Source organism: Sturnira hondurensis, unplaced genomic scaffold (assembly GCF_014824575.4).
Source record: "Sturnira hondurensis isolate 20B ecotype Veracruz unplaced genomic scaffold, ASM1482457v3 Scaffold0011299, whole genome shotgun sequence".
Taxonomy (NCBI): Eukaryota; Metazoa; Chordata; class Mammalia; order Chiroptera; family Phyllostomidae; genus Sturnira; species Sturnira hondurensis.
In genome coordinates this window covers 337,030-349,409 of record NW_028083930.1, presented here as the reverse complement: position 1 = coordinate 349,409, position 12,380 = coordinate 337,030, and the positions used below count along the sequence as shown (strand labels likewise).

The 12,380-nt window shown below is 37.7% G+C and overlaps 1 protein-coding gene across 6 annotated transcripts in view; it reads right to left on the bottom strand.

Annotated features, from left to right (window-relative positions):
* Positions 1 to 12,380, bottom strand: part of DCAF8 (DDB1 and CUL4 associated factor 8) — a 42,072-nt gene that overhangs the window by 13,127 nt on the left and 16,565 nt on the right. For all 6 annotated transcript variants that reach the window (XM_037059789.1, XM_037059788.1, XM_037059786.1 and 3 more), the window contains 5 exons: positions 11,837 to 11,911; positions 8,340 to 9,007; positions 6,998 to 7,138; positions 5,732 to 5,826; positions 1,314 to 1,424 (listed from right to left, as the gene is read on the bottom strand). In XM_037059789.1, the coding sequence (XP_036915684.1) occupies positions 1,314 to 1,424; positions 5,732 to 5,826; positions 6,998 to 7,138; positions 8,340 to 9,007; positions 11,837 to 11,885 (1,064 nt within the window). In that variant the 5' untranslated portion in view covers positions 11,886 to 11,911. The remainder of the gene's footprint in view (positions 1 to 1,313; positions 1,425 to 5,731; positions 5,827 to 6,997; positions 7,139 to 8,339; positions 9,008 to 11,836; positions 11,912 to 12,380) is intronic.

Genomic DNA, 12,380 nt, shown 5'->3' with positions numbered 1-12,380 from the left:
AAAAATACTTAAAAAAAGAATATTCAGGCAATGTTTGCTAAATGAACCAGAGAAAGAAAAAAGAAATAGTGCCCTGGCCAGTTAACTGAGTTGGTTAGAATGTTGTTCTAATCTGCCAAGGTTGCAGGTTCAATCCCTGGTCAGGGCACATGCAAGAGTCCACCAATGAATACATAAATAAGTGGAACAATAAATCCATGTTTCTCTCGCTCTACCTCTCAAATCAATAAATTTAAAAAAAGAGTTTTTAAAGAGGAATAGACTACTGTATTACCAATTACTAGTCTTCACCAAATATGCATTAGCTGAAAATAAAATTTTTCCCTTCAAATGAAGTCTAAATTACAGCTCTCAAATGTCATTAAGCTATCATAAACTTCAACAAGTCAGCTCATTAGTAAAAAATATTTAAATATGTAATATTTTGGCATATGAACTATTCTATGTTGCTCAGTATCTAATGCTCTTTGTCCTTCTTCTTTTGGGGAAATCCTTACCTTTCCTCTCCTTTCTTATAAATAAAATTAATTTCAGAATATAGTTATAAAAATGTGCTCTCATTTAAAGGAAGATAATGCTTTTCATCCATCACCAGGAAAAGAAAAAGTCACTCATTTTTCTAGTGATCCCCTCCCTCATCCTTTTCAAACTGATAATCCCTCAGCAACAAAAAATGCATATATAGTTAAAATAGACCAACTAGATCATGATGGAATATAGTTTGTGGTGAAGGGATAGAAGGAAACTAAGTGGTGGTACACTTGGGGATTGAATCCATGAATTCTGTTTTTTCCGGATATACATCAATAGCCAGTGTTACAACAGATATTCACAGCAACAAAAATACTACAGACAAAGAGAAGTGGTTCAAGACAATGGGAGCCCAAAATACTGAGTTCATACAGAGTACTCCCCAATCAAATCATTTCTGTATCTGAAACCAGCCTTTAAAACTTCTAGGCATGTTAATTTATATATAAAAATGGTAGAAGATATTTACTAATATAACACTTGCTAGCAAACTTGGGTTTATGCCTTAGCTACTATGTGAGGACCTTGGTCAACTCATCAAAGTTCTTTAAAACTTAATAATCCCTACGTTAAACCATTCCTCAGAAATTACTACATTAGGGAGAGTACCTCACAAGGGGCTAAACACTTTTGGAAGAGGGTAGAAACCTCAAGATAGTGGTGAATGGATTCCCAAGCAATTCATACCTTTCCATAGAGAAACCTGGTAGTACACAATGCATTAGTACACAATGCATTAGTGTCTCAAACTGTCAAAGACACAGAAGAGCCTTCAGACTCACCTTACAAACTGATCTCGTCCACCCACTGCAAACTGGTGGGTATTGGCAGGATTCACATAGATTGTATACAGCCCCACTTTCTTCTCCTTTTCTTTTGTCACCACCAGCTTCCTATTTAAGAGTAGAAAAGCATAAAAGTTATTATTTTCCCACAGATACAGATGGTCATGGCAAATGAGACCACAGACAGTAATGTTCGTTTTGCACATAAGACAAAACCACCTTCACATATATTTACTAAATGCAACTTTGGCTATGGAAAACACACATAGTGAAGTCATTTTCCTGGTATTCCTCAAAAAGCATAAATTAAAGATACATGAAAGTACTGCTTCTGAGGTAGTTCTGTTTAGATGGAATCCAACATGATAACCAATCATTAAACAGACAATAATACCCACGTCTTCCCACCCTTCATTCATAAATACATGTTCCTAATCATCAGGGAGCAGGAAGTGAGGGGAGAATGAATCACAAAATAGTAGATAGAAAAGACCTTAAAGTCAGAATCTATCTCCTAGATTCCAAAAAAGTGTCACTTAAAATTCAGTGTTAAAAATGCACACAGAAGGCCCTGGCTGTGTAGTTCAGTTGGTTAGAGTGACATCCTGATATGCCAAGGCTGCAGGTTCGATCTCTAATCAGGGTATATACAAGAAACAACCAATGAATGCATGAATAGGTAGAACAACAAAGCAATGTTTCCCTCTCTAAAATCAACAAAAAATTCTTTTAAATACACACAGCAGAATGACAAGTCACAGTTTTCTAGCACAGGGGCAATCCAAAAGGAAACAGCATTTTCCTTCCCTTATCTGAAGCAAATTAGGAGAGGAGGTTCTAATGAATATAGATGTTTATTTTTTAAAAGTATTTTTACCTTTAAATTAGAGTTAACATACAATATTACATTGATTTCAGGTGTACAACCCTGTGATTAGATATTTATATAACTTATGAAGTGATTACCCTGAAGATAACTGTTTCTAAGGCTGAAAAATAATTTCTAAATTATGCTTCTGGTTATATCACCAAAAAATGGAATTCCTTAGGATGGCACGGGACCCTGAGGAAATGCTATGAAAGTTCAGAGTTTCAGCCAAAAATTCTGATTTTAGCCGTAATTTTCCTAGCTTAAAGGTAGCCCTATGAATACCAATACTCTTTCCAGATCTAAGTGTCCAACCAGTCAAATATATCACATATGATGACAAATATGGCACATCATAAAGATTAGTAACTACAAAAAAAGAAGAGACATTAAAGGAAAGAACTGCGCTTTACCTTTCATTTTTAATCTAAGCTTTTGTTCATTTCTGTTACTATGAAAACTGAAATACAATCATGACAATAAGTTTCTTGTAAAAAATGATTTTAGCATCTCTTCTACATATGGCCAATAACTCTAGCCTAGAACTGCTCTAGGCAAAAGGGGAAGATTTTATTTTATTTACAAACTCTACTCTTTTATTAGCCCTGGCCAGGTAGTTCAGTTGGTTAGAGCATTGTTCCAATACGCCAAGGTTGTGAGTTCAATCCCCAGTTAGGGGACATACAAGAGTCCACCAATGAAGGCACAAACAAATCACTGTCTCTCTCTCTCTAAAATTAATTAAAAACTGCAGTCTTCCACTAAAAGAATAGTGTACAGAGATCATAAAAAAGGAATGTCATTAGGGAAAACTCACCCTTAAAAACACTAGTCAAAAAACATACCAAAAAGAGTTTTAGGAATATACCAGTAATGGAGATGAGACCATTTTAACTGGGTTTCTGACAGGGAAAAGTAGTAGGAGCAGAAGCTGCTCCTTTTCATAGGACTATTTGGCAATTTGGATTTTCAAGAGAGGGTCAAATATAAACGTTACCACATGGAAGCAAAATGAAAAAAACTGTGGGGATTGATTATGAAGTACTGGCTCCACTGTCATGTAATTCTGACAAAGACCTCAATCTTCTGATGTTGCAATTTATTTAGCTAAAACAAGCAATAGTCTCTCCTAACAGATAAATGCACAAGTACCTTAAGCTCTCTGACAAACATGCATTTAGTAGCACTATAAAAATAATTAATCATGGCAGAAAGAGGCAGCACACAAAAACATACAACACAGATCCACCAAATTTTGTCTTAATTATTTGCAGGTTTTTTTTTAAATTCTCATTTTTTAAAAATATGTTGTGGTGTTTTTTTTTAATTGATTGGAGGGAGGGAGGGAGGGAGTGATGGATGGATCAATGTGAGAGGGTATAACTTCAATCAGTTGTCTCCAGTATGCACCCCGACTGGGGATCGAACCCACAACCCTTTGGCATGTGGGACAATGCTCCAACCAAGTCACCCAGCCAGGGCAAAATTTGCAGTTTTTGTAATGATCAGGTATGTTCCAGCAAAAATGGAAAAATAATTATAGATCAAACCAAAAAATTCCTTTGAAGAATACCTCAAACTGGCTTCCACTGGCTTAAGGAATACTCATCCACAAGCTCCAAATCAAACTCTTTTCCTAAGATGTTAGCCAACTTCACCAGCTTCCAAAGACTCATATACTAACAAGAGAAAAATTCCCCTATGCCAACTTCACATAACAATGCCTGGCCATGACCTTCACACTCAGCACCCCCACTTCATTCCATACTTCTACTACTTCTTTAACCCCTAACGCAAAAACTTTTTGAAGGCTCGCTCTCTCTTATTTAGGCCCTAAACTTAGATTTTGGGCCTCCTCCTGGGTTATTCCTTTTAGTTTCTATCCCATCTACCACCTAGAGCCACTGGTCATCTCTCAGCCAGATTTTCAGCTATTGTTTCATTATAAATTTAATAATCTACCAAAGTTATGTACTCTGCTTATTACTAGAAGCAGATTCCCAATTCCTTATGGCCTAACATTTTTCCTCTCACTCTGATCTACAGGATAAATTCCATTCTGCTTCACCATTCTCCACCAAAGCAGACTGAACAAACTCATATCATTTTTGCATCTTTGCCCTTCCCTCTGCTCTGGAAGACTTGCTAATGTCCCACTATCATCATAGAACCACAGAACTTTAGAATTGAATACAACAAACATCATTCATTTCAAGAGATTATATGATTTTCTCAAAGTTAAATGACTTTAGACTAGTACTAGAAGGCAGAGCCCTTGTCACCCAGGCCTGTTCCCTTCCCAGTATAAAGCCAGTATCTCCCTTATCCTCCTGAGGGTTAATGGAAGTAACCAATATAATATCCTTTCTGCAAGTCCAAACCATTTCTATCATTTAAGCAGTTTTTAAAATTCTTCCACAATCTAGACAACTTTTTCTATACTTAAGTCTAAAAATAATCAGTCTTATTAGTATTATATTTCCTATACTATTTTACTTGTGTATCTTGTAAATCAGTGACATCCCATACTCAATGTTGGCACTGACATACAATATTTGTTATAATAATTTTTAAGACTAACAAGAAAATAATTAATCTAGATTATTCATCAACAAAATCATGGTTAAATAAACTGTGGTATGTCAATGTTGCAATGTATATGTCATGGTTAAAAACAAGGTAGGTCTTCATGGTCTGATAGAGAAAGATCTCCAAAATACATTTTAACATGAAAAAAGCAAGTGTGGAAATAGACATGTTTGTGTCTACATGTATGTTTATATATACATATAAGTAATCCCATTAATGGGGAAATGTATATGTATACATTAAGACATATAAAGGTGTACGAAAAGGACTGGAAAGATATTCAGAATTTTTCACAATGATTACCAACAACCAGAAAAGTGGGGAGCAGGGGAGGAGTACATGAGACAGCTTTTACATTTATCCATATACTTTATTATTTGAGTATCCTCTGTGTGCCTGTGTGTGTGTGTATGAGAGAGAGACAGAGAAAGACATACACACACCTCCCCTAGACTGCCCGGATCCAAACAAGATGCTATGATATCACACAGCTGACAAAGGATATTATTTACCCTTGAGTCTCAAACTGATATAAAAATGAGCTATGACATCAGAAGTCTATAGCTACCAATATTTTTGTTCAAAAATCATCATTTAATTGTTTAATTGTAACTGAACTGAAAACTACATAGGAACCTATCTCTAAGCTGCTTTGTAGAGTAATATGCTTCTTGTGGTTAAGTTGAGTGGCACCCAAGTAAATGAAGAGTTACTAAAGCCCACATAAAATAAGATAACTGAACCTTGCTTTAGAAATAAAGCTAGACTGAATGGTACTTCACTGCTGACAAACAAATAACAACAAACAAGTAAGAAATTCCTCTAAACCCTAATCTGCTTCTCACAGGCACAAAGGGATCATTCTGATGGATCAAAGAGTTGAGCATTACCTAGGCCATATGGAATATTTTCCAGCCCAAGAGATCCAGTTCTGTAAAAGTACTATTGCTATACTTACGAAGCTGGACGGTCCTGTCTGAGGTCAATGGTGAAGACAACTGCATCTTCACCTGCAGACAGAAATGTACAGGGAGAGTCTGGTTCCAGGGCCAACTGGAGGAGAAAAAAGGGACAGGATGAGACTTCTAAAGATTAAAATTAAAGGTTATTTAGTTCATCCCTTTATATTTAGAAAGGGCTACATTTAAAATACCTCAGTAGGAGAAATGTCTACCTTTTATTGTAAAATTCTAGGAAAGGAGATAATTTAATAAGCCCAACCTCTCTTGCTCTGTGTAAATTACTTACAGCTAGTTTACGCTACACAAGTCTAAAGAACAGCTAATTTGCTATTTCAATTAAGTCCCCAAGGGATTTAACAGTGATACCAAAGGAAAACATCACTCATTAGGCCTCATCATCAAAGAAAATCAATTCCACACCCTCAGGTGGGGAGAGAAATGGTGCCCAAGTTTCATTTCCCTACATCTTAGTTCTTAAAATTAATTATCTAGTGGGTTCGAAGTACACTTAAGATTCAAAGAAATAATTTCCACATTGCCCAAGCCATTGAGAAATGGATACTCCAGGTCCACCTACGTATTTGTTTAGGCATTTTATGAGGGGACCATCCTCCTTCCATGGCATGGAAAAACATGGTACCTACTCTAAGACTAGGCAGCTTCTCACTGGCTGCCACTATAACTATTTGGTCTATATTCCCCAGTCTAATATAAGGAGCTAACAACTAGCACCTTGGAACTGTTAATAAAATATTCTAAAGGTGATCAGAGGAAAATTTAAAGGTTTGGAAGGCAGAGGAGACCTCAAGGATCTCTAAACTAACTATGGTTCATCCTAGGAATTAAGTATAATCAACTAAATAAATACTGTATGTGCAAGATCTATAGATCTCTCAAATACCTACCTTCCAAGATGAGGATGGTGGCTGCTCTTTCCTCTCTTATGTACAAATCTTAGGACTAAAAAAAGGGAGGCAGGTGACTACAATAAATAGAGATATACCCTGGCTGGGTAGTTTGGTTGATTAGAACATTGTCTGGATACACCAAAGTTGTGGGTTTGATCCCCAGTCAGGGCACATAAAAGAAGCAACCAATGAATGAATAAATTTAAGTGGAACAACAAACTGATGTTTTTTTCTCTCCTGCTCTAAAATCAATAGGTTCAAAAATTTAGAAAAAAATATAGAGACACAAGAGGGCTTTGGTGAGATCTACAGAAGAGCTAGAATGCATATCCTTTGGGGCAAAGACTGACTTACCTTATGGGATGCTCCCTTATGCTGGGCCACACGCTTTGTATTCTTGCAGCACTGTGTGGCAGACAACTCTGCTACCCGCACCTGCCCATCACGGGCACACATGGCCAGGGTGGAATCACCACTGTTAGGAAGGAACTTTGCCTGGGGTGTTAACAACAAAGAAAGGGACACACAAAAGAAATTGAGGAGGTGAATTTGAGAGAAAAGAATATAATGACAACCTCAACTAGCCCTTTGGTTTCACAACAGCTGAAAACTTAGTTCACCGACTCTAATTGGTTAAAGTTTAATTTCTTCCAAGAGTTAAAGAAGAGGGAGAGAAAAAACTTCTCTGATAAAACAGAGCACTTCATTTGATTCTGGAAGGCTAATATAGGATAAATGCTCAGGTGAACTAGGACTCTAACCTACCAAGGGACAAAAGAAAGAGAAAAAAGGAGAAAACTACCTTGATTCAGCAAGTAAATATTAATTTGCTATTGTACAAAGAAAAAGGAAACTAGAGGGGATGTTGCGGAAAGAGGTAACATGCTTAGGGATAAACAGCCAGTACCAATATGATATACTGCACTGATGAGTAAAATCCCCAGAGAATAACAATAGTACTAACTTTTATCAAATGTTTAATGTTCACTAAGCACTAGGTATGATTCTAACTGCTCAGCTTCTATTGTTATTTAATCCTCATAACCTTTTATGTTAATATCCCCACATTATAGATAAATAAACTGAACACCAAGGTTAAATAACTTGGCCCCCTTCCCCTGGCTGTTATAAGCTCAGTGGATTGAGTGTGGGCCTGCAAACGAGGATCACAGTTCGATTCCCAGTCAGGGCACATGCCTGGATTGCAGGCCAGTTCCCAGAAGGAAACACATGAGAAACACATGACACATGAGAGCCAACCATACATTGATATTTATCCCCCTCTCTCCTTCCCTTCCCCTCTAAAGATAAATAAATAAAATCTTAAAAAAAAAAAAAAAAACTTGCCCTCAATTACACCACTAGTAAAGGGCTAGGATTTAAACCCAGTCTGGCTTAACAGACTCTGTTCTTCCACTATATGCCTCCCATCAGGGCATATATAGTACTTTTCTGATTATTTCTAAGCACCCACTTGTAATGAGACTTTCAACAGTGTTTATACTCAAGGAAAGAAAAGCTAGCCATAGGTCTTGCAGTGTGTATAACTCCTTCAAGACATTATGAGAGCCAACACAGGACTGAGTTTGATATCTAATTCTTGCAACTCACTACTAAATTCCACTACAGGCAACAGCTCAGATTTGTCTAACTCATGTCTGATTTTGTCAATTGGTACTTTGCTTTCTTGCCTCACCTGGAAGACATTGCTTTTGTGGCCACTCTCAAAGTCTAGCACAGGCTGCCGCCGCACCCAGTCCCAAACCACCACTTTTAGGTCATCACTGCCACTGGCCAGCCAAGTTCCACGCTGATTAAAGTGCAGAGTATTGACACAACCAGTATGGCCCTCAAGCCCATGCTGCAGGCGGAAACGCTGTACAAAGACTCTTGCCCCACAAGCTTCATATACGAAGCGGGAACTTGAACCCAGCTCCCGCTCTCGAAGGGCAGGAAGGGCTTGCCAGCGAGGTCGGGGAAGGGCTGATGTTTCGGAGGATACCCAGTCCTCCAGGGCCTGCTCATCATCTGATGAGTCCTGGTCACGATTGGCCCGCTTCCGCTGTATACGACGCCGAGGATGTTCTTCCTCCTCCTCTTCCTCCTCTTCTTCCTCTGAGCGATCATGGACTTGGTTTTCGTCATTGATAGAGTAATGGCCTGTGTCCTCCATGCTGTCAGAGTCCTTGTCTTCACCTGAGCTCTCTGTATCTGTGCCTCGACTTTCTGTGCTGGTGTGATTGGGGCCACCATCATCCCCTGTCAAGCTCAAGCTCAAGTCTGAGGCCTCTACTTCAATGCCTGAGGATGTCTCCCTCCCCTCTTCAGCTCCAGACATCTCCTCTGGACTGCTAGACATGCTTCCTGCATGTAAGTGAGAAATGGGTGGGTGAGGGGGGGGGGAAGGAAGACAGATTAGTGATCAGAAACATTTCCCCATCTTAGTCTAAGAAATCATCACATGGAAACCAACTTTGGTCAAAGTGTTTTCATTACAAATGCTTATAAAAAGTACTTTCTGAAGGGGTATCTTGGAGAAGAAACTGAAAAGATTAAGATCAAAGCCACTCACAAATAAAGGTACTTCAACAGAATGGAAGAAATGTAGAAACTAAGAGTATAAAAATTCTCAAGAGGCAAAGCACTGACAGACTGTTTGATACAACTACCTTAGGCTCTGTTCTGCTGGACAGGCATCCATTAGCTACAGTAAATAATTAAACTAAATATAAGAAAAAGAATAGCCACCCCTACAAGAATTGGCATAGCCATTGTCTTAGAAAAGGACAGAAAACAACTGATTAAAATCACTCTGACAGTAGATCAGAGTTGGACTTTTTCCTACTTCAAGAAAGCACCATTACCTCCTGACTCTTAAATCTTAAAGTTTCTTTCCCCAACATCTCAAAAGTCCACTAAGAATCCAGAAGTAAGTAAAAGAGACAAATGGAAATTGTGATCATTTGAGTAAGTTCTGGCTCACTTTTTGCTAATTTATGTATTCTGACTTACTTCCATTAATTTAATAATTTTAATACTATTTTTAGTTATACAAACTGAGACAAAGTTCCATCAGGAAGCATATGTAAAAATAATAAAGGGGTACTGCATTGGTACCTGAGAAGAAAGTACACCATCTTCTAAGCTCTCCATGTTGGTAGTTATAAAATAACTGGGACCATTATATATAGTTCAATATAATTAAATCATATTGAATGATCTAATGACCTACAATTAAGATACTGCATTCTCCTATCAAAACACATCCAAATCAAATTCCAATAAGCACTTGGCAATGTTCTAGGAGCCACAACTTCCAACCATCTTCCAAGGTCAAGATGTGAAGGAAGAGGAATGGCCTTCTTTTCTTAGATGACCACAAATTTTATCTTGCCAGAAGTAAATGCTGTTAGGAAAGGCAGACCAGCTATAGTTGATTCTGGTATGAGTTCTTCAATTCCAATACTACATTAATGTTTAAAAATCCAAAGGATTAGAGTACCTTACTGCTTATTCATCTAGATTAGTACAGTAATTTCTGAAAATCTTCACAGCAATAGAAACCCTTTTCCAATGAACTTTTAAACAAAACCAATACAGAAAACAGGTAATTGTTTTGGTTCAAGTAGTGACAGAAGGTTGGGGGACATATAAGCAGTTCTTTTCAAAAAAGCACCTCTAAGAGCACAGTGTGAAAACAACTAGGCTACAAACTGGAAGACAAAGGGGAAGAGTACAGCAATTTGATTTTACAAACTACAATTGATGGTACTGCTATATAGCTGAGGAAGATTAATAGTATGGTTTTTGAAATGGAATTGTGTTTAAGATTTGGAGTGGTGAGAAGAGATAAAATATCACACTTATCACTTCTTTTAAGGAGGAAAAATAAAAGGCCAGAACTTCTAGCACTGACTGTTAAAATCATGATTTAAAAAAATTACAATAACTCTGAGGGTCCTATCACATTAACATAAAGGCTAGAGCTCAGTAAGAAGGACTCTAATAGTCAATGACCAAGATGTAGCTCAGGGGCTGGCAAATTTTTCTTTTGTCAAGGGCCAGATAGCAGAAATCTGAGGCCTCACAGGCCGTATGAATCTCTGTTGCAACTACTCCACTCCACTGTTATAGCACAAAAGCAATAATAAATACTATGTAAATGAACGGGGCATGACTGTATTCCAATAAACTTTACAAAAACAGGCAGGCTGGACTTGACCTGCAGGCTATAGTTTGTCAATACCTGATGTAGTTAATGGCTAAACTCCAAATCAAATGTGTACCTCGTATCTCTCTAGAATGCTGTATCTTGCAACTAAGCCCAGTGAAAAATCAGAATCACTTTCCTTTACAGAAGATAAATGGCAGTGGTACGAAAAGAATACAGGGGCAATAAAACAGCATGTTGAAAATCTCACTTTCCCTCCTTAATTTCATCACTTTGCCAATCACATCAACTAGAATTTAGCTTATAATCCTGACCTGCAATGCAAGGTGCTAAGGAATGCTGCCCAACTATATTCATCTGAAGGACGTTTCTCTAGTTTAGAAGTTGGCTCAGAGCTGAAGCACTGTTTGAATAAACCAGGTAGTAGCTAAAACTGCCAGAGTCCTGAAATCCTGCCTTCAAATCTGCACTAAGTCACCAAGTGACTTAACACTTGGCAGCACTGGCAAAGAAAAGGAGGACAGGAAGGGAGAAAACCTCTAATTCCAGCTGGATTAGGTTATAACTTCATCTCTTATCTAATATCTCTATCAAACTATGATCTACCATGGAAAGAGACTTCTTATTATTACCAGGGAACCTCACTTTCCTAATAACTCTTTTGTTCCCACCACCAACTGGATCTTCTTTTTCTCCTTTATTAACAGCATCTCCTAGGTTTTATCTACCCTTAAAACCTTTCAGAATCCCAAACCACTTGACCTCTTAGAGGTGAAAGAAGTGCTCTTAGAAGCTCAACTCTTATTACTGATCTGAAAACAATCAGACAAAAGTTGAAGGGGCAAAAGTACCACACAGTTCAAGATGTTTCCTGTGTACTTTCCTGTACTCAAAACAACTCAAGAAGGGTTCACTCTTAGAAAAGATTTCCTTCCCTCCACTAAAATCCATGTTTCCACTCTCTTTGGGGGAGGAGAACAGTTGATAGCAAAAATAGCTTCACTTTCATTTTGGCCCCTTACCATTAGCTAAGTCTGTTTTGCCATCTGTGCTGCTCCCTTTGCTGGACATCTTGATTGATGTTTATTATAGCCAGCCTGTATTTGGAAGGGGAAGAAAATAACAATTAGAAAACCTGGGGAAGATGATAAAAGGGACAAGGAGATTTAACAATGTACAGCCTTTGTCATTTTTATAAAAATAATTTGTGTATGTGTGTTCAATAGAGTTTCTCAGCTGCTGGAAATCACAAGATTTTTCTCCCTATGTCAAAATTTCTAAAAAAACATACATTTGGGAAGTCAACTGCAATCTCTTTACTCACTGGGCAACTAGCAGTGTTTTTTCAGATAAGAAAGAAGAAACTGAAATAAAACTAGAAACAGCAGGCATATATCAAATGATATACTATAAGCAGAGAGCCTTAACTCAATACAAAAAGCAAGCTTCAGTACTGCCCTCTAGGCAAAAATCTCCTATTGTAAATATTAGTTTTAAGCATCCATAAACTCTATATTACACTGCCTTCACAACATGAAGAGGTGGGTCGGACTGTATCACTTTACA